General features: G+C 43.6%; 1 protein-coding gene across 1 annotated transcript; it reads right to left on the bottom strand.

The window, feature by feature from the left end:
* Positions 1-3,821: 3,821 nt before the first annotated feature.
* On the bottom strand, positions 3,822-24,065 carry LOC143274637 (amine sulfotransferase-like). The gene is made up of 5 exons (XM_076578510.1): positions 23,981-24,065; positions 11,334-11,654; positions 9,077-9,180; positions 4,925-5,099; positions 3,822-3,934 (listed from the first exon to the last, which is right to left on the bottom strand). The coding sequence occupies exons 1-5, from the start codon at positions 24,063-24,065 to the stop codon at positions 3,822-3,824; spliced, it is 798 nt and encodes a 265-aa protein (XP_076434625.1).
* Between the last annotated feature and the right edge of the window lie 1,616 nt (positions 24,066-25,681).

Below are 25,681 nucleotides of genomic sequence, written 5' to 3'. Positions count from 1 at the left end.
GTATACTTTTTTTATTTTTTTTATTAAAGACACCTATAACAAAGCCTATAATGCGTCAAAGAAAGCACTCATAACAAATATGTAATGCGTTAAAGGACACAGTCTGTGAGAAATATACTTTATTGTTAAGGGCATTCATAACAAGACCATGATATGTGTCAAAGAAAATATCCCATGATAAATACACTTCATTATCAAAGGCACTCATAACAAGACTATAATACGGCAAAGAAAATATCTCCAATGAGAAGTATACTTTATTATTAAAGGCACGCATAACAAGACTATAATATACCTGTGTGCCAAAGAAAATATTCTTTGAAAAAATATACTTTATTGTTGAAGACAATTATAACAAGACTATGGTGATTCAAAGAAAATCTCCAATGAGAAATAGCCTTTTTGTTAAAGGCAATTATAATAAGACTATGGTGTGTTAAAGAACAATCTCCAATAAGAATGTTTATATATTGTTAAAAGCGATCATAGCAAAACTATGACGCGTTACAGAAAACACTCTGAGAAATTCATACACTATATCTTTAAAGGCACTCATGACAAGATTGTATGTTTCAAACAGAACAGTGGAAAATGCACGTGAAAACATCACCTTTCCTATCGATATCAACAGCGGCGTTACATTACAAAAACATATTTTAAGCCGAAAGCAAAATGAGAAGACAAATAATATATAAATGCATCGAATCTTCAGACCCATTCGCACTGATTGTAAAGGTCCATGCATGGTTAATTAAACAAGACAGGAGAGATGTCTAATAATAATAATAATTACCCAAGGTTTTGGATTGGTTTTTTGAATGACATGTCATTCACCACCATCCTCCCATTACCCCCTCCTTTCTCCTTCTCTCTCTCCGTCTCTCTCTCACACACACATTTATTCATTCATTTGCTTTATCCATTTCATTGTTTTGGATGGAAGGTGTAAGGTGCAATCTCATGTAAAATAGCAGACATTTCGTCGAAAAAAAAAAAAAAAAAATCACACAAAATTAGCGTTCTTTTTACTACCTTGGGCCTGTAGTGTGGAACAAACTGTCACGTGAATAGCCAGTTCAGTTAAAAAAAAAAAAAAAAAGTCCCTAGAAATATACCTCTTCCGTTCTTCTTCTTTGCTTCTTTCCATTACACGATCAACATCAACATGACATGTCACACACTCGATGACCTGGAGGGTCGGTAAAAATCTCCACCCTTCACCCAGCACCTGCACCCAACCGGGAATCGAACCCTGGAAACTCAGTTGAGAATCAAGCGCTCCAACCAGTCAGCCACTGCACCCGTTCTGCCGACCATCTTACTGACTCATATACTTCTTGAAACTTTGCTCTGTGTGTGTGTGTGTGTGTGTGTGTGTGTGTGTGCGCGCGCGCGCGCGTGCGTCTTCGTGAGTGTTTGTCTCCGTGTTTGTGTGCACGCGCTTTTTGTCTATGGTGTGTCGTGCATGAAAGCATGTGTATGAATGATGTAAACCTTTTACAGTAAATATCACAAGCGCCTTGTCTGGAGATGATGGGTGTCAGTCCGCCTTTGATATTAACAATTTGATCAATGTTAAAATTCACGCCGTGTGTAACACGAAAGGATATCACAACTGAAGACATTTACCTGAGTAAGCAGAGGAGTATATACTGCCTCGGCTGATATCATGCAAAAGCCAAACAATGGCAGGAAGTGTCATTATGCCAGAGAAATACATCAGATTTCCAGTCCACCCTCCCCGCCCGCAAACCTTGTCGTCCCTATTCTGTCACCCTCACAAAGACATTCAAGCCCATAATGGATTAGTGCCCCTGGCTGCGTTAAAAGTTATCTCCATTTTCTTAAGGGCTAAAGGTCCCATGATATATAACCATTAACCCTTTCACCGCCAGTCAATTTAGAGGACAAAATCCCTTTGTGGTATAAACACAGAAAAGACAGTGGCTAAGAACAGCTGGGGATTCCCCCCCTGCGATGTATAGAAAATGTAGCCTATCCTACCACCGAACATTAAGAGCAGTAGGTTCATTGATAACAGACCAATGAATGGTCACCTTTCAGTGACATGGGTCCTCTACCACGCCTGTGCATAAATGCGAGCTTGGCGGTGAAAGGGTTAACGGCCTTCGAGGCGGTGAATTCACAGCAACATGCAGAGTCCATAGCTCGGCATATGAAGCTGGGACCAACCTTCTCCTTCCGTCGTTTACACCTTTCCAGACTGAAGTCACGTACCCAGTCTCACCAAGGCAGAGTGAGGAAAATCGGAGTAAAGCGCCCTCCCCGGGGACACAGCACCATGCCGAAACGGGGCCTCGAACCCCGATCACTGGTGAACACTGGATCACAAGTCTCACACAGAGCCGACCCTGTCTCGGCGCTTCCATCTCCTGTTCTTACAAACATAAACTGTTCGCAGATTGTCTGACAAATGGCCAGTGCATCGACACGGGTTCCCACCAGCGAGATATATGAAGTTCGAATCTCGGTGGTAATTTGAAGTGGACACATTTTTTCAATCTCTGATGACAGGAGGTATATTTGTTTTTTGTTTGTTATTTGTATTTCTTTTTTTTTTCACAACAGATTTATCTGTGTGAAATTCGGGCCGCACTCCCCAGGGAGAGCGCGTCGCTTTTCTACAGCACCACCTTTTTTTTTTTTTTTTTTTTTTCCTGCGTGCAGTTTTATTTGTTTTTCCTATCGAAGTGGATTTTTCTACAGAATTTTGCCAGGAACAAACAACCCTTTTGTTGCCGTGAGTTCTTTTACGTGCGCTAAGTGCATGCTGCACACGGGACCTCGGTTTATCGTCTCCTCCGAATGACTAGCATCCAGACCACCACTCAAGGTCTAGTGGAGGGGGAGAAAATATCGGCTGCTGAACCGTGATTCGACCCAGCGCGCTCAGATTCTCTCGCTTCCTAGGCGGACGCGTTACCTCTAGGCCATCACTCCACCGTACCGTTCTAGGCGCACGGGATCAGCACATGCATGCAGAAAATCCCATAACCCGAGTCATGAGTTTTTAAAGAGTTAAGGAAAAAACACTACTGAGTGTGAGTCGCCGCGAAAACAGAAAATGGCTGTCTAAAATTTAATGGCGGAACTTGAAATGAAACGAAAACGGCCAAATGCATAAAATCATAAGCCCAGCTGTTAGATAGAAACAAACAAACAAACGACAGCAACAATAAAAACAAAAACTATTTCACCAGCAGCCCACGAACACAAACAACTTGTTGCAATCCATGAATCGTCCGCCGTACGTCAATATAACAACACACTTTGTCAAGATTTGTATCATCTACTACTAGATTCTGATGTGGAATACTTTATGTTTGTCCGTCGCCACAAAAAAACAACAACAACAAACAACAACAACAAAAACAACAACAACAACAAAACAAATTGACGTCTACAACTGTCATATGCAATCGGAAAAAAAACATTTATTACAACATTACTGCATTTGTGCTCTTCGATAGCCTTCAAACCAAACCAAACGAAAATGATTCATTTATCACACCCTTAAACACTACATTAGAAGCCGTCACCTTCTTGTTGATTCGCTGTACATGCACACACGTGTAATGTTTTCTTAAGCAAGATTTGTTCAAACTACATTCTCTTTTAAAACTCATTCTGTTTATCTGTTGTTAAATATTCCACCAATATCATCGTCAATGACGAAAAACAGCAACAAATTAAAAACAAACAAACAAACAAACAAACTACAAATTAATAATATATCAAAATCCTTGAATGTAAAACTCCGATCATGAGCGATTTGATTGGTTAGCGGAGGGTCACGTGAGTCATAAGGTGTACCGGAACTGGAAGTGGTCGTTGTCGAGGACCTTGCTGAACTCCGTGTCAAAGGTCGCCGTCTCCTCCTCACTCAGGTGGTTCTGCCAGTCTCCCACCTCGCCTGCACACACACACACACACACACACACACACACAGACGTAAAATTGAAGACAACAACAACAACAACAACTACTACTACTACTACACACACCCACACACACACACACACATCCCTCTCCCCCCATCCGCCTCGTCGCTCCCCCCCACACATACACACTTCCACCCACCCACCGCTAACACCAGAAACACACACACACACACACACACGCGCGCGCACGCACCCCACACACCTTCCCACCAACTACCAGCCCCCATGCCCCTCACACAAACACACCCACCCACCAACCGACACACACCCGCACATCTCTCCAACCCACGCCACACCTATTCCCCCATCCCCTCCCCTCCCTCACCCACACCTTTGTGGTAGAGCTTCTGGTCGAGCTCCATGCCAAAGAAGCCACTCTCCCCCTCCCACACACACCACAACCACCACTCCTAACCCAACCCAACCAGCCCACCCCACTACTCCCTCCCCCCTCCCACACACACATATTTCTGGTAGAGCTTCTGGTCGAGCTCCATGCCAAAGAAGCCACCCTCCCACACACACACACACACACACACACACACACACACACACACCACCACCACCACCACTACCACTCCTAACCCAATCTCATACCCCAACTCCCCCCCCCCCCACCCTCCCACCTTTGTGGTAGAGCTTCTGGTCGAGCTCCATGCCAAAGAAGCCACCCTACCCCCCCCCCCAACACACACCACCACCACCACTCCTAACCCAAACCCATACCCCAACCCCCTTCCCCACCATCACCCCCCCCCCCCACCACCACCTTTCCCGTAGAGCTTCTGGTCGAGCTCCATGCCAAAAAAGCCCCCCAACCCCATGTTTCTCCCCCCGATCCCCCCTGCCCCCCCCCCCTCAACACCGCCACCACCCCGAACCCACCCTAATACCACCCCCTGCTACCACTACCCCCCCCCCCACACACACACACACACGCACCCACCCCCACACACACCCACCTTTCCGGTAGAGCTTCTGGTCGAGCTCCATGCCGAAGAATCGGACCTGTTCCTTGGTGCTGTCCACCTTCTTCATCTTGTTGAAGGCACAGGCGCTGACCACCTCCCTGATCAGGGTGTCTGAAGCCTGCACCTCCAGGTGCTCCGCCAGCCTCCGCACCGTGCTCTGCGGGTCCTGCAACGCCCCACCCGGGGTGGACAGGTAAGAATAGTAGTTGTAGTAGTAGTAGTAGTAGTAGTGGTATTAGTGATGATGATGATGATGACTGATGATAATGATGATGGTGATGAAAATGATGATGATAAATGATGATGATGACAATAATGATGACGATGATGACAATAATAATAATAATGATAATAAAAGCAACAATCATCATCATCATCATAAAGATAAATGATGATGCTGATGATGTCGATGATAAGAACAACAACAACAGCAGCAGATACAACATTAATACTGATACCAATACGAATGATACTAATGATAATAACAACAACAACAACAATAATAATAGTACTACAACAACTATTAATAAGACGAAGAAGAAGAAGAAGAATGATGATGATGATGATGACCACTACTACTACTACTGATGATGATGATGATGATCATGAAGATTATGATCATGACAAGAAGAAGAAGAAGAAGAAGAAGAAGAAAACGACTTTTCTATAGTGCCTTTCCATGTAATGTAAAACTTGCTTAATAATTACGTAGTACATTGTAAAATAGAATTAAAGGAAGAGAGGATGTTCACCCGGGGTAGGAGACAGAATCAGGGAGAAGTTAGAAGGCATTGCACCCGGGGTGGGAGAAAGAACCAAGAAGTCAGAAGGCAGTGCACCCGGGGTGGGAGACAGAATCAAGAAGAAGTTAGAAGGCAGTGCACCCGGGTTGGGAGATAGAATCAAGAAGAAGTTAGAAGGCAGTGCACCCGAGGTGGGAGAAAGAATCAGGGAGAAGTTAGAAGGCAGTGCACCCGGGTTGGGAGAAAGAATCAGGGAGAAAAGTTAGAAGGCATTGCACCCGGGGTGGAAGATACAATCAGGGAGGGATCAGAAGCAGTGCATCCGGGTGGGAGATAGAATCAAGAAGAAGTTAGAAGGCAGTGCACCCGAGGTGGGAGAAAGAATCAGGGAGAAGTTAGAAGGCGTTGCACCCGGGGTGGGAGAAAAAATCAAGAAGAAGTTAGAAGGCAGTGCACCCGAGGTGGGAGAAAGAATCAAGAAGAAGTTAGAAGCCAGGGCACTCGGGGTGGGAGACAGAATCAAGAAGAAGTTAGAAGGCAGTGCACCCGGGTTGGGAGATAGAATCAAGAAGAAGTTAGAAGGCAGTGTACCCGGGGTAGGAGACAGAATCAGGGAGAAGTTAGAAGGCAGTGCACCCGAGGTGGGAGAAAGAATCAGGGAGAAAAGTTAGAAGGCATTGCACCCGGGGTGGAAGATACAATCAGGGAGGGATCAGAAGCAGTGCATCCGGGTGGGAGATAGAATCAAAAAGAAGTTAGAAGGCAGTGCATCCGAGGTGGGAGAAAGAATCAGGGAGAAGTTAGAAGGCGTTGCACCCGAGGTGGGAGAAAAAATCAAGAAGAAGTTAGAAGGCAGTGCACCCGAGGTGGGAGAAAAAATCAGGGAGAAGTTAGAAGGCGTTGCACCCGGGATGGGAGATACAATCAGGGAGGGATCAGAAGCAGTGCGTCCGGGTGGGAGATAGAATCAAGAAGAAGTTAGAAGGCAGTGCACCCGGGGTGGGAGAAAGAATCAGGGAGAAGTTAGAAGGCAGTGCACCCGAGGTGGGAGAAAAAATCAGGGAGAAGTTAGAAGGCGTTGCACCCGGGATGGGAGATACAATCAGGGAGGGATCAAAAGCAGTGCATCCGGGTGGGAGATAGAATCAAAAAGAAGTTAGAAGGCAGTGCATCCGAGGTGGGAGAAAGAATCAGGGAGAAGTTAGAAGGCGTTGCACCCGAGGTGGGAGAAAAAATCAAGAAGAAGTTAGAAGGCAGTGCACCCGAGGTGGGAGAAAAAATCAGGGAGAAGTTAGAAGGCGTTGCACCCGGGATGGGAGATACAATCAGGGAGGGATCAGAAGCAGTGCGTCCGGGTGGGAGATAGAATCAAGAAGAAGTTAGAAGGCAGTGCACCCGGGGTGGGAGAAAGAATCAGGGAGAAGTTAGAAGGCAGTGCACCCGAGGTGGGAGAAAAAATCAGGGAGAAGTTAGAAGGCGTTGCACCCGGGATGGGAGATACAATCAGGGAGGGATCAAAAGCAGTGCACCCGGGTGGGAGATAGAATCAAGAAGAAGTTAGAAGGCAGTGCACCCGGGGTGGGAGAAAGAATCAAGAAGAAGTTAGAAGGCAGTGCACCCGGGTTGGGAGATAAAATCAAGAAGAAGTTAGAAGGCAATGTACCCGGGGTGGGAGAAAGAATCAGGGAGAAGTTAGAAGGCAGTGCACCCGGGTTGGGAGATAAAATCAAGAAGAAGTTAGAAGGCAATGTACCCGGGGTGGGAGAAAGAATCAAGAAGAAGTTAGAAGGCAGTGCACCCGGGTTGGGAGATAAAATCAAGAAGAAATTAGAAGGCAGTGTACCCGGGGTGGGTGAAAGAATCAGGAAGAAGTCAGAAGGCAGTGCACCCTGGGTGGGAGAAAAAATCAAGAAGAAGTTAGAAGCCAGTGCACCCGCGGTGGGAGACAGAATCAAGAAGTTAGAAGGTAGTGCACCCGGGGTTGGAGATAGAATCAAGAAGAAGTTAGAAGGCAGTGTACCCGGGGTGGGAGAAAGAATCAGGGAGAAGTTAGAAGGTAGTGCACCCGGGGTGGGAGAAAGAATCAGGGAGAAGTTAGAAGGCATTGCACCCGGGGTGGGAGGTACAATCAGGGAGGGATCAGAATCAGTGCACCCGGGTGGGAGATATAATCAGGGAGGGATCAGAAGCAGTGCACCCGGGGTGGGAGAAAGAATCAAAAAGTCAGAAGGCAGTGCACCCGGGGTGGGAGAAGGAATCAAGAAGAAGTTAGAAGCCAGTGCACTCGGGGGGGAGACAGAATCAAGAAGTTAAAAGGCAGTGCACCCGAGGTGGTAGATAGAATCAAGAAGTTAGAAGGCAGTGCACCCAGGGTGGGAGGCAGAATCAGGGAGAGCACCCTGGGTAGGAGAAATGTCACGCGCTGTGCGTGCGTGAGTACATGCATATTGACTTTCTGCATCAGACGGCAGTGTCTGGGGAAAGCAGAACTGACCACAGACAGGGTAGACGTTGTGTACACGGGGTGGGAGATGAAATCAGGCATGGGTTCAGAAAACTGTTGTTAATGCCATGAATTAATTGCAATAGGGGTAAAGCAAATCAACAACATCACTGACTAAAAGGGAGATAAGTGACTGCAATGAAAGAGAATGGCATACAGACATGAAAGGTTAACAAAACTACCGTTATGACGATGATGATGGTGGTGGTGGTGATGGTGTTGGTGATGGGACAGAGACAGAAATAGATAGAGATAGATAGATAGATAGATAGATAGATAGATAGATAGATAGTGCAGATGTTGTAAAGATTACAGCTGCGTATGTGCAAACACCCATTGGTCTACGCACACGATTCAGCGCTACAAAAGTAGATCATCTTTACCGTCGTCATCCTTGTCATCGTCATCGTCATCATCATTTTTATCACTTACAAGGGTGAAAATATGGTATCTTTGTTTCATAGAATTTTGTGAAACCCAGTTTGTTCTTCACGTAATATTCATTTTCTGTCCATGTATATTCATAAACACACACACAAACACGCACACGCACACACACACATATATATATATATATATATATGTGTGTGTGTGTGTGTGTGTGTGTGTGTGTGCGTGTGCGTGTGTGTGTGTGTGTTTATGAATATACATGGAGGGAAAATGAATATTACGTGAAGAACAAACTGGGTTTCATATATATATATATATATATATATATATATATATATATATATATATATATATATATATATATATATATATGTGTGTGTGTGTGTCTGTGTGTGTGTGTGTGTGTGGGAGAGAGAGAGTGAGAGAGAGAGAGAGAGAGAGAGAGAGAGAGAGAGAGAGAGAGAGAGAGAGAGAGAGAGAGAGAAGCAGATACGAAAGTCAACAGACCAGTTTCATTTCTTCGAACGAAACGTGGAACACAGGCAGGTCGGAGTTAACCTTGGTGAAGTGGTGCATCTGGTTCAGGTAGCCAGCGTAGTGACCATACGCCACTGAAACATCACACACACACACACATACATACATACACACACACACACACACATACACCCACACACACATGATATGGCCATCTGAGAATCCAGACAGGTGTGTGTGTGTGTGTGTGTGTGTGTGTGTGTGTGTGTGTGTGTGTGTGTGTGTGTGTGTGTGTGTGTGTGTGTGTGTGTGTGTGTGTGTGTGTGTGTGTGTGTGTGTGTGTGTGTGTGTTTGACATCAAATACAGAAACTACTTCAAAAGAAAAAAAAAATCTGACCTAAATATGGATACAGACACAAGTTTGCGTGCCTCCCCCACCCCCCCAAAAAAACACAAAAAAAAACCAAACCCAATACAAAACAAAACAACCTGTCTGTTAATTAACTCAGTAAAGTCAACATGAAAATTTATTTTAAAAAAATAAATAGAAATAAAAAATAGATTAAAAGAAATATATTTAACTACGTAACGCCGACACGAAAATGAAACAACACAGAAAAAAATAAGAACATGAATGGAAACTACATTCTGAACGTTTCTTTTCAAATTAATAATGTTGCACTGATAGGTAAAAATGCAGCGCTCCATCTGTTTTGTTTTTTGGTTGTTTTTCTTTTTTGCATGTTTTTGTGTTTGATGATTTAGTTTGCTTTTTTTTTTTTTAATCTAAAAAACAAAACAAAAACAAAACAAAACAACGAAACGGTACAGAGAGGTTATTAGCAACTCGGTTAAAATGTTAACTGAGGGTCAGTGTCTTTACACAATGTGGGTCCGGTGGCCTAGTGGTAGTGCACCTGACCAGTCAGCGAGTGTCTAAACGTTCGAGTCCTCTATATAATTATACGGACGGTGATTTTTATTTATTTATTTATTTATTTATTTTCTTTTTACCCCCATTCCACTATGCACTTGATCTTGAGTGGTGGTCCAGGTCGCTAGTCTTTTGAGTGAGACGATAAAACGAGTTCCCGTATATGCAGCATGTGCTTAGCGCACGTAAAGAACCTACAGCAACAAATGGGTTGTGTTTCTGGCAAATTCTGTTGAAACCCCACTTTGATAGAATAACAAATACAGTATGCAGACAGTCTCTTTCTGTCTCTGTGGGTGTACGTGTGTAGGTGTGCGTGTTGTTTGTGTGTGTGTGTGTGTGTGTGTGTGTGTGTGTGTGTGTGTGTGTGTGTGTGTGTGTGTGTTTGGTACTGTACATGTTATTCGCCCAAAAAATTACCGTCATGCTCGCAACCTGTGTGTATCACATACATCACTGCACTTAACTTCTTTTACTGAGGTATTTAAGTTATTCTTATTCTGACTCCCATACGTGCTGATAAAATCATCACCCGTTCGTCACATAGCCTGAGGTTGGTGTCGACACTATCTACACAAAGTTATGAAAATACATGGATAAGTGAATCATTAAATAAGCAAATGTATGAATAAATAAAAGTAAATCAGTAGGTAAGTAAATAATTATATAAAAAAACAAATACATAAATAGATGAATAAATATATAAATAAATAAATGAATGAATAAATAAATAAAAGAACGTTACTACTACTACTAATACTACTACTGAATTAAAAAAAAACAACACACACACAAAAAAAAACCACAACAACCCATTAACCTATACATTCCCTATGACCCTACCGTCACGTAACCGGGCCAGGAAGGCCTTGTAGTAGCTCTGGACCGACTCGGTGTTCTCCATTTCACAACAACTACTACTACTACAAAAAGAACAAGAACAACAACTAACAAGAGCAACAGCAACAGGAACAGGAACTACTACTACTACTACATCATTAAAAAATATAATTACTAGGGATAGTGCTGCTACTACAACTACTAATGCTACAACTTCAACAACAGCAACTTCAACAACTACTACTACATTAAATAAGACACTACTACTACTACTACTACTAGATTAAAAGCAACAACTAAATATAAAAAAAACTACGACTACTACAACTACTACTTCTACTACGACCACGACGTTTACCCGTACATCCCCTATGACCCTGCCTTCACCTCAGCCGGCCAGGATGGCCTTGCAGTAGCTCTGGACCGACTCGGTGTTCTCCATTTACTTCTGCTACTACTACTACTACTACTACTACTACTACCCATACACCCCCCTATGACCCTGACCATACCTGTCCCAGCCAGGAAGGCCTTGCAGTAGCTCTGGACCGACTCAGTGTTCTCCATCCGGAACTGCCGGAAGTGGTGGTACATGGACACCATGACGTCACGGGGGTTCCGGTACACGTGCACGACCTTGACCCTGCGCGCGCGCATGCTGGCGGTGGGCAGCATGGAGAAGGGGAGGTGGGTGTTGAGGACGCGGGGGCTGAGGAGCTTGTCCAGCTTCTTCAGGGGCGTGAGTTCCAGCATGAGGAGCTCCTTGGCGCGAGGCTCGTACACCGCCTGCCCCGCCAGCAGCATGGAGATCACCTCCCACACCCAGTGCGTGCCTGTCGTTGGGGGGTTTGGGGGGGGGGGGGGGGGAGAGGAGGAGATGAGGTGGAGGGGTGTTAGAAGTATGACAATGTTGTTGTTGTTGTTGTTGTTGTTGTTGCTGCTGCTGCTGCTGCTGCTGATGATGATGATGAATTACCCATTGGAGATCACCTCTCAAACCCAGTGCGCCCTTGCCGGGGTGAGGAGACGAGGGGGATGTTAAGAGGATAACGATGATGATGATGATGATGATGATGATATACTACTACTACTACTAACAATGTTCTCACAGCAAAAGTTCTCATTGCACGCCTTCTCGCAATCCCACGCCTTCGCCTTCTCACGCTAGGAGACAAAGAGTGAGGGGCGTCCCCACGCTTTCTATCACTGTACGAGAAAGCATGAATTCACACCCTCTCCCCCAATACTCTTTCCACCCATGGGTTCACACCCTCTCCCCACATACCCTTCCCACCCAGGGGTTCACACCCTCTCCCCCAAATACCCTTCCCACCCATGCATTCACACCCTCTCCCCCAATTACCTTCCCACCCATGGGTTCACACCCTCTCCCCCAAATACTCTTCCAACCCATGAATACACAGCCTCTGGAAAAAATCTACTATCTGTCCTATCCCCAAGAAAAAGAACCAGCCGCACTAAATAATTACCGTCCTGTTGCCCTGACTTCAGTAGTGATGAAATGCTTTGAAAAAATTATTCTCCGACATCTTCTTTCTTTCACCGAACAGCAGCTTGACTCTCTTCAGTTTGCTTATAAAGCACACAGAAGTACTGACGATGCTATCCTAACTCTCCTTCATAATGCTTTCCTTCATTTGAATAACACGGGATCTTTCGTTCGTATCCTTTTTGTTGACTTCTCTTCTGCTTTTAACACAATACAACCTCATCTCCTTGCCCTCAAACTGCTAGGCATGGATGTTGATCCGAAGCTTACTCTTTGGATAATACGTTTTCTTGTCAATAGAACTCAGTCCGTCCGCTTTCATTCTGCCCACTCTTCTCTAAAATCTACTTCTACTGGTGCACCCCAAGGTACAGTGCTGTCCCCTGTTCTTTTTACACTGTACACAAATGACTGCAGAGGCATGGAGGAAACTCCTGTCATAAAATATTCTGATGATTCAGCAATTGAAGATCTGTCCAACTCTGATGCTATTTATTTTCTCAGAATGAAAACATAAAAGATCTTACAGCACAGAAAAACTATATCAAACGTATAAATCAAAAAAATATAATATAGGATTTCGCAATACACCTACTAATGACCTATATTAATCAAACAATACTATACAATGAAATAAGATTTAGGACCACTATACACACTAAGCTTGAGATTATGCAACAACTTGATTATATAAGAAATGATCAACTACTACTTTTATCGTTTACGAACCTAGAACCTTGTTCACCTTCCCAGATCTTGCAAACTTGATCATCGTGTTGTCTCATTCTATAGCTTACGATTTCCATTAATTGCTGCATACAGTTAGGGAAGGTGAGGTAGCTGTTGACCGAGTCATGAGTGTATCCCAGTAACAACTGCCGGAGTGGTGACATAGCACGATGCGTTGAAGTCGGGTGGTACAACGGCAGATAGAACTGCGCGCACCATTTTAGCAAAGAGGTGTTTGAGCCCTAATTGCCAGTCTAGGGAGGGACGCTACAGAGAGCTTTGGGAGGTCGAAATCCAGATGCTCGAGCAGTGTAGTCACGTTCATCCACTTAAATCTCTGAGTCTGGTTTGTGTGTGCGGCGCGCGAGAATTGATGTGAGGGGTGTGAAGTCTGCATGGTGTACTTGTTGTTGTGGTTGTGTGTGTTTGTGTGTGTGTGTGTGTGTGTGATGTGTTTGTGAGTATGTGAGTGAGGGTTACTGAGTCAAAAAAGTGAAATGTAAGAGGGAATGAAGCAAAAGTAGGAAGGAAAAAGGAAAAGAAGAATATGTAGGTGTGAATGTGTATCAATGAATATGACAACGACAACACGCCAGATCACCTCAACCAGTATGGTGCTCATGACAGAGGGGGGGGTTTTAGATATGCAATGTTTTGAAAGAATATGTGAATGCTTTGTTTGATATGAACACCATTAGTTCTACTCCTTATTGATCAGCATCCTGCGTGTGAGAAGGGGGGTGTGTTGGTAGGGGGAAGGGGTGCGGAAGGGGGGTGTGTGATAAACTGTGAATGGAATCCGGCAACATCGTAATTATAAGACTGATAAGATGAAGTGCAAGATAGAAAGAGCAGAGATGATAAGAATCAAATAGAGTATTGAAGTTGAATGATGTTACAAAGAAAATAGTATTAACTGAAGTGGGTGGAATGGAGAAGAAGGGAAAGATGTATGTGAGAGAATTTTAAAGTTATGTAATCTTACGTAAAAATGAGTTGGGGCGTGGTTGGCTGTTATGGTAATGGTCATGATGATTGTATGTTGAATGACGACCAATCGACGTGGAGATAAAATGTTGTTTATGATTATCTGATGATGATTATCTCACCCTTATGATGATGTACCGACACCGATGGGTCGACGCCTTCCGATAAATGATATGATCAGTGTGGTTCATACTACTATAGTACGCTGTGTACGATGAATGACAGCCTTGAAATATATGATTACCCATGAGATCACACCTCACACCCATTGCGCCCCTTGGGGGTCAGAACGAATTGTTGATACACTAGGTGTGTAAACTACTACTACCCAAATGTTCCACTAGCAAAACTCATCACGCCATACCCTCCACCCATGCCTTCCCACGCTAGACCAAATACCTCCCCACGGCTTCTATCACTTACACGAAACCATGGGTTCACAACACTCTCCCCCAATACTCTTCCACCTAGGGGTTCACAACCCTCTCCCAATACCCTTCCCACCTAGGGGTTCAAAACCTCTCCCCAAATTCCTTCCCACCAGGGGTTCACAACACTCTCCCCCAAATACCCTTCCCACCTAGGGTTCACGACCCTCTCCCCAAATACCCTTCCACCAGGGTTCACACCACTCTCCCCAATCCTTCCACCTGGGTTCACACCTCTCCCCAATACCCTTCCCCACTGGGTTCACGCCTCTCCCCAATACCCTTCCACCTAGGGTTCACGACCTCTCCCCAAATACCCTTCCACCAGGGTTCACACACTCTCCCCCAAATACCCTTCCCACCAGGGTTCACAACCTCTCCCCAAATACCCTTCCCACCTAATGGGTTCACACACTCTCCCCAAATACCTTTCCCACCCACGGGTTCACAACACTCTCCCCAAATTCCCTTCCCACCTAGGGGTTCATACCCTCTCCCCAAATACCCTTCCAACCCTAGGGGTTCACAACCTCTCCCCAAATACCCTTCCACTCACTAGGGTGTCCACAACCTTTCCCACCCATGGGGTTCACACCACTCTCCCCAATACCCTTCCCACCCATGGGGGTTCACAACCTCTCCCCAATACCCTTCCACCCCGGGTTCACACACCTCTCCCCAAATACCCTTCCCACCATGGGTTCACACCCTCCACCCAATGGGTTCACACCCTTCCAACCTTCCTTCCACCCATGGGTTCACCCTCTCCCCAAATACCCTTCCCCCAATGGGTTCACACCCACTCCCAAATACCCATCTCACCCATGGGTTCACGCCCTCTCGCCCAAATACCCTTCCCACCAATGGGTTCCACCACCCTCTCCCCAAATACTCTTCCAACCCATGACTACAACAGCCTCACCCCAAATACCTTTCCCACCCCACGGGTTCACACCCTTTCTCCAAATTCCTTTCTCACCCATGGGTTCACACCCTCTCCCCAAATTCCGTTCTCACCCATGTGTTCTACCCTCTCCCCAAATACTCTTCCAACCCTTTGGTTTACACCCTCTCCCCAAATACCCTTCCCACCCATGGGTTCACACCTCTCCCCCAAATACCCTTCCCACCCATGGGTTCACACCCTCTCCCCAAATACTCTTCTCACCCATGGGTTCACACCCTCTCCCCAAATACCCTTCCCACCCATGGCCTTGCCACCCATGGGTTCACGCCCTCTCCCCCAAATACCCTTCCCACCCATGGGTTCACACCCTCTCCCCAAATACTCTTCCAACCTATGAATACACAGCCTCTCCCCAAATACCCTTCCCACCCATTGGTTCACACCCTCTCCCCAAATTCCTTTCTCACCCATGGGTTCACACCCTCTCCCCAAATACCCTCCCCCCATGGGTTCATACCCTCTCCCCAAATACCTTCCCCCCATTGGTTCACACCCTCTCCCCAAATTCCTTTCTCACCCATGGGTTCACACCCTCTCCCCAAATACCCTCCCCCCATGGGTTCACACCCTTTCCCCAAATTCCTTTCTCATCCATGGGTTCACACCCTCTCCCCAAATTCCGTTCTCACCCATGTGTTCATACCCTCTCCCCAAATACTCTTCTCACCCATGTGTTCATACCCTCTCCCCAAATACTCTTCCAACCCTTTGGTTTACACCCTCTCCCCGAATTCCCTTCCCACCCATGGGTTCATACCCTCTCCCCAAATACCCTTCTCACGCATGGGTTCATACCCTTTCCCCAAATACTCTTTTCATCCATGGGTTCATATCCTCTCCTCAAATACCCTTCTCATCCATGGGTTCATACCCTCTCCCCAAATACTCTTCTCACCCATGGGTTCATATCCTCTCCTCAAATACCAATCAGAGCAGATATCCCCGAATTGGGAGAATCAGAAAATTGGCTGCTTAGTGTGTTTGAGGTATTTTGAACCCAAGCAGAATCTACCTTCCTAATCTACCTTCCTGATTTTGCAAGATGACCCTTGTCTCTCACTGTATCTGTGTGTGTGTGTGTGTGTGTGTGTGTGTGTGTGTGTGTGTGTGTGTGTGTGTGAGTGTGTGTGTGTGTGTGTGTGTGTGTGTGTGTGTGTGTGTGTGTGTGTGTGTGTGTGTGTGTGTGTGTGTGTGTGTGTGTGTGTATGTGTGTGTGTGTGTGTGCCTATCTCTCAATGTAACTCCAGCATCTCATCACAACAGGTATCCCCGAATGGGGACAATCAGAAGATTGGCTGCTAAGTGTGTTTGAGATGTTTTGAACCAACGCGGAATCTACCTTCCTAATTTTGCAAGATGTCTCTTGTCTCTCACTGTATCTCTGTGTGTCTGTCTGCCTGTCTCTCTCTGTATCTCCAGCATCTCATCACAACAGGTATCCCCGAATTGGGAGAATCAGAAAATTGGCTGCTGGGTGTGTTTGAGGTGTTTTGAACCCAAGCAGAATCTACCTTCCTAATTTTACAAGATGACTCTTGTCTCTCACTGTATCTCTGTGTGACCGTGTCTCTGTCCCTCTCCCGGACAAACCAGCAACGCAGTATGAGCCAGACGGCCATCAAAGGACGCGTCTCCGGAGTGTGGGGACAGACAGTGCCTGAAGCAGAGATGGCAGTCTGCAGGGAGAGTCTTCACCTAGAGGAAGAGCAGCGGCAACCAGCTGTGAGAAATAGGAAATCGGCCAGGCAGTAAAGAGGATCAAGTTGCCTAGAGATTGTTACCACATTCAGTGTCTGCAGAATGACATTTAAAAGTTTGGATTACCGATTAATATTCTTAAGTACAATGAGAATGGATTAGAATCCAAATTAGCCGATAATGAATTTCTTGATTTTTATTAATAAGCACTATTTTGTTTGTTTGACAGAAACATTTATGGACCATGAAATCAACCAGGATATGTTAAAAGAGTTTCTGGTCTATTCATCAAAAGCAAAGAAACTTTCAAGACAAGGGAGATATTCTGGAGGTGTAATTGTTTTGGTAAAAAAAACGTTTTTCTGTTTTTGTTGAAAGAGTTGATAACAGTGTGGACAATTTTGTTATTTTAATAGTGTAAAAACAATTGCTTGATACTGATAAGGATGTTTTCTTTATAGCCGCTTACATTCCCCATATGATTCTCCCTTTTGGAATCTGGAACCGAATGGCTTTGGTAATGAATTGCTAGAAAAATGCATGTTTGACCTTTATGAACTCTTTGAAGAATTCTGTGTTCTGATATTCGGAGATTTGAACTCTCGCACAGCTGACAAAAAAAAAAAAAAAAAAGAAAAAAAAAAAAGATTTCAGTCTCTCTGATGATTTTGAATGGGTTGAGGAAATAAGGAAATCTTTCGATTGGAAATCACATTATGTTGGAATGAACCAGTTTGGCAAGAAGCTTATTGATTTTTGTAATGTTTTTGTTTTTTTCATTTTAAATGGACTTGACAAATATAGTTTTGACTGATAGTTGTTCTTTCATTTCTGATTCAGGGTCTAGTCTGGTAGATTACTTCATTGCATCGGTTGATCTACTATATAGGTTTTCATAGAAATCTTTATTGGTGTCAGATATGGTGAACTGTGATCACTTACCTGTTACACTGTCATTATCGATAGAATCTGATAAAAAAAAGAAAAAAAAAGAACTTGTAACAAAACATTTGTTAATAATAAGACAACTGTTATGAATAAAGTTTTATGGCAAAATGCGAAGGAATCGGAATTCATAACAAAGCTGGAACAAGATGTTAATCTTACTTTGGAAACTTTTAACAAGTGTCTGAAAAGTGCCGCACAATGTATGGTGAAAAAATGTTATGTACGATTCAAAAAGAAAAGATGTGCCTGGTTTGACGAGGAATGTAGAGATGCAAAAATTAAATGTAAAAGGAAGTTAAGAACTTTTAGGAAAAACAGGCTTGAAACTGACAGATTAGAATATGTCAAAAGTAAAAAGGAATATAAATACTTACTTAGAAAGAAAAAAACGGGAATTTCGAAGAAATGCAGCCGAGTCTTTAGCAGATAATGCAAATAAATCAGCAGAATTCTGGAATGAATTAAAAAAGATAAGTGGTGTAAGCACAAAACGGAGTTTATCTGATAACACTGAGTTAGATAATTGGTTGAAACACTTTCAGGGTTTTTTTTTAATCAAGGAAACGATTTAGACAGGATCGAGTGCATTAATAAAAATGATTTAGGGGATGAAAGTGATCACTGCTTAAATAAGGAAATCACAGAAGAAGAAGTAAAGGATGCAATAAGGAAACTAAGTAATGGGAAGGCAGGGGGCACAGATGGTATCGTTCCATAAATGCTGAAAGCAGGAGGTGAACAAGTTGTCAGGTTTTTGACAAAGCTTTTTAATAAATCATTTGATACTGGGGTATATCCTAGGGAGTGGTCCAAAGCCATAATTATTCCAGTCTTTAAAATAGGTGATGCTGATCAACCAGACAATTAAAGAGGGATATCATTAATCAATGCTTAATGCAAATGTTATACTTCTATTCTAAATAAAACATAGAGTTCGTGGTTGGAAAACCAAAGTACAACAGTTGAAAATCAGGCTGGGTTCCGAAAAAATTATTCAACTGTAGACCAAATATTTAATCTGTATGCAATTGTTCAGAAATATTTCAACAAGAGTCGACAGAAAATTTACGTTGCTTTTACTGACTTTAAGAAGGCACTTGACTCTGTTAACCATGAAAAGTTATTGGAAGTTGTTTATAATGAAAGTATTAGAGGAAAATTTTTGGTGCTGTGAAGAGTATGTATAAATTTCTACTTTCATGTGTGCGTGTCAACAGTGAATTTTCAGATTTCTTTGATTGTCCAACAGGTCTGCGACAAGGCTGTGTTATGAGCCCTACACTGTTCTCCTTATTTATTAATCAACTAGCAAACCATATTAATAGTACTGGGATACACGGCGTTCAACTTTTACCTACTCTGCTTGAACTATTCATTTTGCTATTTGCAGACGATGTGGTATTGTTATCAACTTCACCAGGAGGATTACAAGCACAACTAGACTCTATAAAGCTGTTGTGATCATTTGAAATTGCATGTTAACAACGATAACACTAAGATTATGATATTTAGGAAAGGAGGATTTTGGGGGAAAAGAGAAAAGTGTGTTTTTTTTTATGGTAAAGAACTAGAATTGTTAACATGTACTGCTATTTAGGTTTTTCTTTCACGACTATGTTGAGTTTGAGACTAGGTACAAGTCATTTGGTTGCAAAAGGGAAGAAGGCTCTACACTGGCTATTCCGAGCCTTCCAAAAATGTAAAGAAATGCCACCAAAAATATATTTTAGAATTATTGATGCCAAAATACAGTCTGTGTTATTGTATGCATCTGAAATTGGGGGATACAAGAGATTAGAAAGTATAGAGAAAGTACATTTATTAGCTTGTAAAAGATACTTGGGTGTTCCCTTAAAAACTCCCAATAAAATGGTATATGGAGAACTCGGTAGATACCCCTTATTTGTGAACTCACAGATTAGATCATTAAATACTGCTTTAGGTTACTCCAAATGACTCCGAACAGATTACCCAGACAGGCATATTAATGATGGTATCCATGGACAATGACGGTAAAAGGTGTTGGGCAACCAAGGTAAGAGAAATACTGTCTAATGCTGGATTATGAAATGTGGTTAAACCAAGGGGTTGAAAATATTGACACATTTTTTCAAGTGTTTAAGCAACGGCTGAGATACATATTTTTTCAAGAATGCTCAGGCACTATTAGAGACAGAGAAAGATATAATTTGTACAGGCTGGTTAAAGACAATTTAAGTGTGTGTACATATTTACAGGAAGTTAACATAACGCAGATTAGATGTGGAGTCTTGCCTATAGAAAATAATACGAACAGATATGGAAATGATACTGGGCAGTCGAACTGTCCACATTGTAAAACTTGTGTAGAAGACGAAAGACACTTCTTGTATGCTTGTCCACTATATTCGGAGCTGAGATATAGATAATTTGACAGTAGAATCAATGTTCCATTGGAAAGATTACTGGATGGTGAATGCAAACAGTTGTCTGTATTAGTATCAAAGTTTATTTTCCATTCTTTGAAAAAGAGGCAGACATTTCTAGGAACTAACATGAGAAAGAAAAGAGGAGGAATTTTTGTTCAATGTCCTGTCACACATATCGGTAATTGAAGACATTTTGTTAAAAGTAAATATGAATACATCTGAGTATTATCGGTTAGAAGGGGTGGGAGATGTGGATGAATGGAGGGTAGTGGGAAACTGGGCAAATGAGGGTCAGAAAGAAAACAATGTAACATGGAGGAAACAGTAAAAAAAAAAAAAAAAGTTTACTATGGGTCATGACAGTTAATACTATCATTTGATGATGTTCTTGTGTAACATTGTATTTTTCCTTTAATGGAACTTCTTTATTTAGCTATTTAGTTATTTCACCCCCCCCCCCATCCCCACTCCAACCCCCACCCCGTCCCGCCCCCCTTGACTGTTTATGTGCCCATGGCCGATAAACATTAAAACATTTCATTTCATTTCTCACTCATTATTTTCTCTCTCAGTCTCCACGTCTAATTCTACATTTGTCCCTATTGTACTGTGTTCTCTCTAACATCTATTTCTATGTCCATCTTTAGCTGTTCTCTCTCTCTCTCTTTCTCTTCACATCTATCTATACAATTGTCCCTCCTTCGCTGTTGCGTCCCCCCCAAACCCCCCTCCATGTCTTCTTCTGTGTTTGTTCCTTCATCACTATGCTATCTTTCCACCACTCCTGCCCCCTATGTCTCCCTGCTTACCATTTCTATGTTCAGTCTCTGACATAAAAAAAAGAAAGAAAAAAAGGCAATCATTTTCAGAAGCTGTGAATATAAACGCTCATATTCGAAAACCACAACCCCCGACAACGGAGTATGGCTGCCTACATGGCCGGGGTAAAAACGGTCACACACGTAAAAGCCCATTCGTGTACATACGAGTGAACGTGGGAGTTGCAGCCCACGAACGAAGAAGAAGAAGAAAAAGAAGAAGAAGAAGACAACAAACCTTTCTCTCCAAATAACGGCGGAATTGTCTTCTGTGTCCATAGGCATAACCCGACAAAAATGTGTTTGATGAAGTTTCCATTCTCAGCAGAAGAAGGTACTATTTGAACTGAAGGCGATAAAATGACTGCTATTGATAAGTATGACAACTTTTCAGATAAAAGTGTTAAGTTTTTGTGAATAAGAAAAATGAAGGTAATTTAAAAAAAAAACACGACCATGGAATATATTTTTGGCTTCTGTATTCATCTTTTGCCGTTCTCAAAAGTGCATTGCCATTATATAAGTGATTTTTTCCTCTCTCTCTCCCTCTCTCTCTCTCTTTGTGTATGTGTGTGTGTGTGTGTGTGTGTGTGTGTGTGTGTGTGTGTGTGTGTGTGTGTGTGTTTGTTTTTTTGTTTGTTTTGGGTTTGTTTTTGTTTTTTAGCCAAATCTGGTGTTGGTAGACAAAGTATTTTCAGAGAAAATTAATTTGTCAAATTTCACAACGCGTGCATGACATGTACACTCACACACATGCACACACTATCACACACACGGCCAGACATATACTCACACACATGCACACACTATCACACACACGGCCAGACATACACTCACACACATGCACACACTATCACACACACGGCCAGACATACACTCACACACATGCACACACTATCACACACACGGCCAGACATATACTCACACACATGCACACACTATCACACACACGGCCAGACATATACTCACACACATTCACACACTATCACACACACGGCCAGACATATACTCACACACATTCACACACTATCACACACACGGCCAGACATATACTCACACACATGCGCACACTATCACACACACGGCCAGACATATACTCACACACATTCACACACTATCACACACACGGCCAGACATATACTCACACACATTCACACACTATCACACACACGGCCAGACATACACTCACACACATGCACACACTATCACACACACGGCCAGACATATACTCACACACATGCACACACTATCACACACACGGCCAGACATATACTCACACACATGCACACACTATCACACACACGGCCAGACATATACTCACACACATGCACACACTATCACACACACGGCCAGACATATACTCACACACATTCACGCACGCACGCACACAATACCCACACACAAATCACACACACACACACACATGACGACGACGACGACCACCACCACCACCACCACTACTACTACTACTTCTACCACCACCACCACCACCACCACAACTACTACTACTTCTACCACCACCACCACCACCACCATCACAACTACTACTACTTCTACCACCACCACCACCACCACCACCACCACAACTACTACTTCAACCACCACCACCACCACCACCACAACTACTACTACTTCTACCACCATCACCACCACCACCACTGCCACTACTTCTACCACCATCACCACCACAACTACTACTACTTCTACCACCATCACCACCACCATAACAATTACTACTACTTCTACCACCACCACCACCACAACTACTACTTCTACCACCACCACCACCACCACAACTACTACTACTTCTACCACCACCACCACCACCACCACAACTACTACTTCTACCAACATCACCACCACCACCACAACTACTACTTCTACCACCACCACCACCACAACTACTACTACTTCTACCACCACCACCACCACCACAACTACTACTACTTCTACCACCACCACCACCACCACAACTACTACTACTTCTACCACCACCACCACCACAACTACTACTTCTACCACCATAACCACCACCACCACTGCTACTACTACATCTACCAACATCACCACCACCACCACCACAACTACTACTACTTCAACCACCACCATCACCACCACCACCACAACTACTACTACTTCAACCACCACCACCACCACAACTACTACTACTTCTACCACCATAACCACCACCACCACTGCTACTACTACATCTACCAACATCACCACCACCACCACCACCACCACTACTACTACTTCTACCACCATCACCACCACCACAACTACTTCTACCACCACCACCACCACCACAACTACTACTACTTCTACCACCACCACCACCACCACCACAACTACTACTTCTACCACAACCACCACCACCACCACAACTACTACCTCTACCACAACCACCACCACAACTACTACTACTACTTCTACCACCACCACCACCACAACTACTACTACTTCTACCACCACCACCACAACTACTACTTCTACCACCACCACCACCACCACCACAACTACTACTACTTCTACCACCACCACCACCACAACTACTACTACTTCTACCACCACCACCACCACAACTACTACTTCTACCACCACCACCACCACAACTACTCCTATCATTCATTCTCCATAGCCACACCCGCCAGCCACTGAACTCCCACCTGATTTGGGATACGCGCACACGATGATGTCATCTTTACGCAGTTCCAGCTCCCGAATGGCCTTGACCTGCTTCGTCCACGTCATCGTTAGGGGCAAAGGAGGCATGGTAAGTCCCTCCACCTCTGTCAGAGGAATCTTTTTTCTGCCTATAAGAAATATCTTCGTGGTCATGGCGAATATATTATCTTCTCTTCTCGCCCTGAGCGCAGAGCTGTGTTGTCTCAAGGGTTCTCCGCTCCGAGGGAGCCTGAGTGCTGACGCGTGCGGCACGGGGGACAGTGACGTCAGCCGTCTGAAGAACCTTCCTTTGACGTCACTGGGGACGTGGCGGCCGCGTCATCAAAGTCCGGGGCTCTCTGCGTTACGTTGACGTCATACGTTGTTCCACCTATGGAGAAAAAAGAAAAAAAGAAAAAGAAAAAAAGTGTCAGAAAGAGAATGATTCATTGTAGTGTGTGTGTGTGAGTGATACACACACACACACACACACACACACACACACACACACACATATATATATATATATATATACACACACAGAGACAGAGACAGCGAGACACACAGACAGAGACAGAGACAGAGAGAGAGAGAAAGAGAGACAGACAAACAGAGAGAGAGACAGACAGACAGACAGAGAGAGAGAGACAGACAGACAGACAGACAGAGAGACAGAGAGACAGACAGACAGACAGGCAGGCATACAGACAGAGAGACAGGGAGAGAGAGAGAGAGAGCGAAACATACATACACACATTACACACATACATAATAGCCTTTTTACATTATAGACAGACAAGTACAATGAGGCTGGCAGAAAACAAGCACGAAAGACAATGAGAAATACTTATCAAAATGTCGAAGTCAGGAATAGCACTTCGATCCTGTTATTTGGAATACATAAAGTGCTACAGCGTCTTCTGACTATATGTAAAAAAAAAAAAAAAAAAAAAAAAAAAAAAAGTGCATACCAATAGAAAAGCTATCATTCAGAAAAAAGAAAAGAGAAACTGTTCCCGTGATAACTTAAATATAATAGGTAGAAGAAAACTCTCTCTTACAGCCTTATATCTATCTATCTATCTTTTAAAAAAAAAAAAAATTAGTCATCATTTTAATTTTTTTAAATAATTAATTTTCTCTGAAATTGTGAAGGTCTTACACTATCTACACGTGGAGTGATGGCCTAGAGATAACCTGTCCGCATAGGAAGCGAGAGAATCTGAGCGCGCTGGTTTGAGTCACGGCTCAGCCGCCGTTATCTTCTCCCCTTCCACTAGACCTTGAGTGGTGGTCTGGACGCTAGTCATTCGGATGAGACGATAAACCGAGGTCCCGTGTGCAGCACGCACTTAGCGCACGTAAAAGAACCCACGGCAACAAAAGGGTTGTTCCTGGCAAAATTCTGTCGAAAAATCCACTTCGATGGGAAAAACAAATAAAACTGCACGCAGGAAAAGATAATTAAAAAAGAAAAAAGAAAAAAAAAAGGGTGGCGCTGTAGTGTAGCGACGCGGTCTCCCTGGGGAGAGCAGCCCGAATTTCACACAGAGAGATCTTTTGTGATACAAAGATATACAAATACAAAATACAAATCTATCAATCTATCTATATATGTGCATGTGTATAATGTAATTCAATATCATGTCATCAACAGTATCCAAATAGGATCAGAAAATAATCAGTTATCATCAATATGGAGA

This window comes from Babylonia areolata, chromosome 29 (genome assembly GCF_041734735.1).
Source record: "Babylonia areolata isolate BAREFJ2019XMU chromosome 29, ASM4173473v1, whole genome shotgun sequence".
In the NCBI taxonomy this organism is placed as follows: domain Eukaryota; kingdom Metazoa; phylum Mollusca; class Gastropoda; order Neogastropoda; family Buccinidae; genus Babylonia; species Babylonia areolata.
The sequence above is the reverse complement of the archived record's forward strand: the minus strand, read 5'-3'. Positions and strand labels throughout refer to the sequence as shown.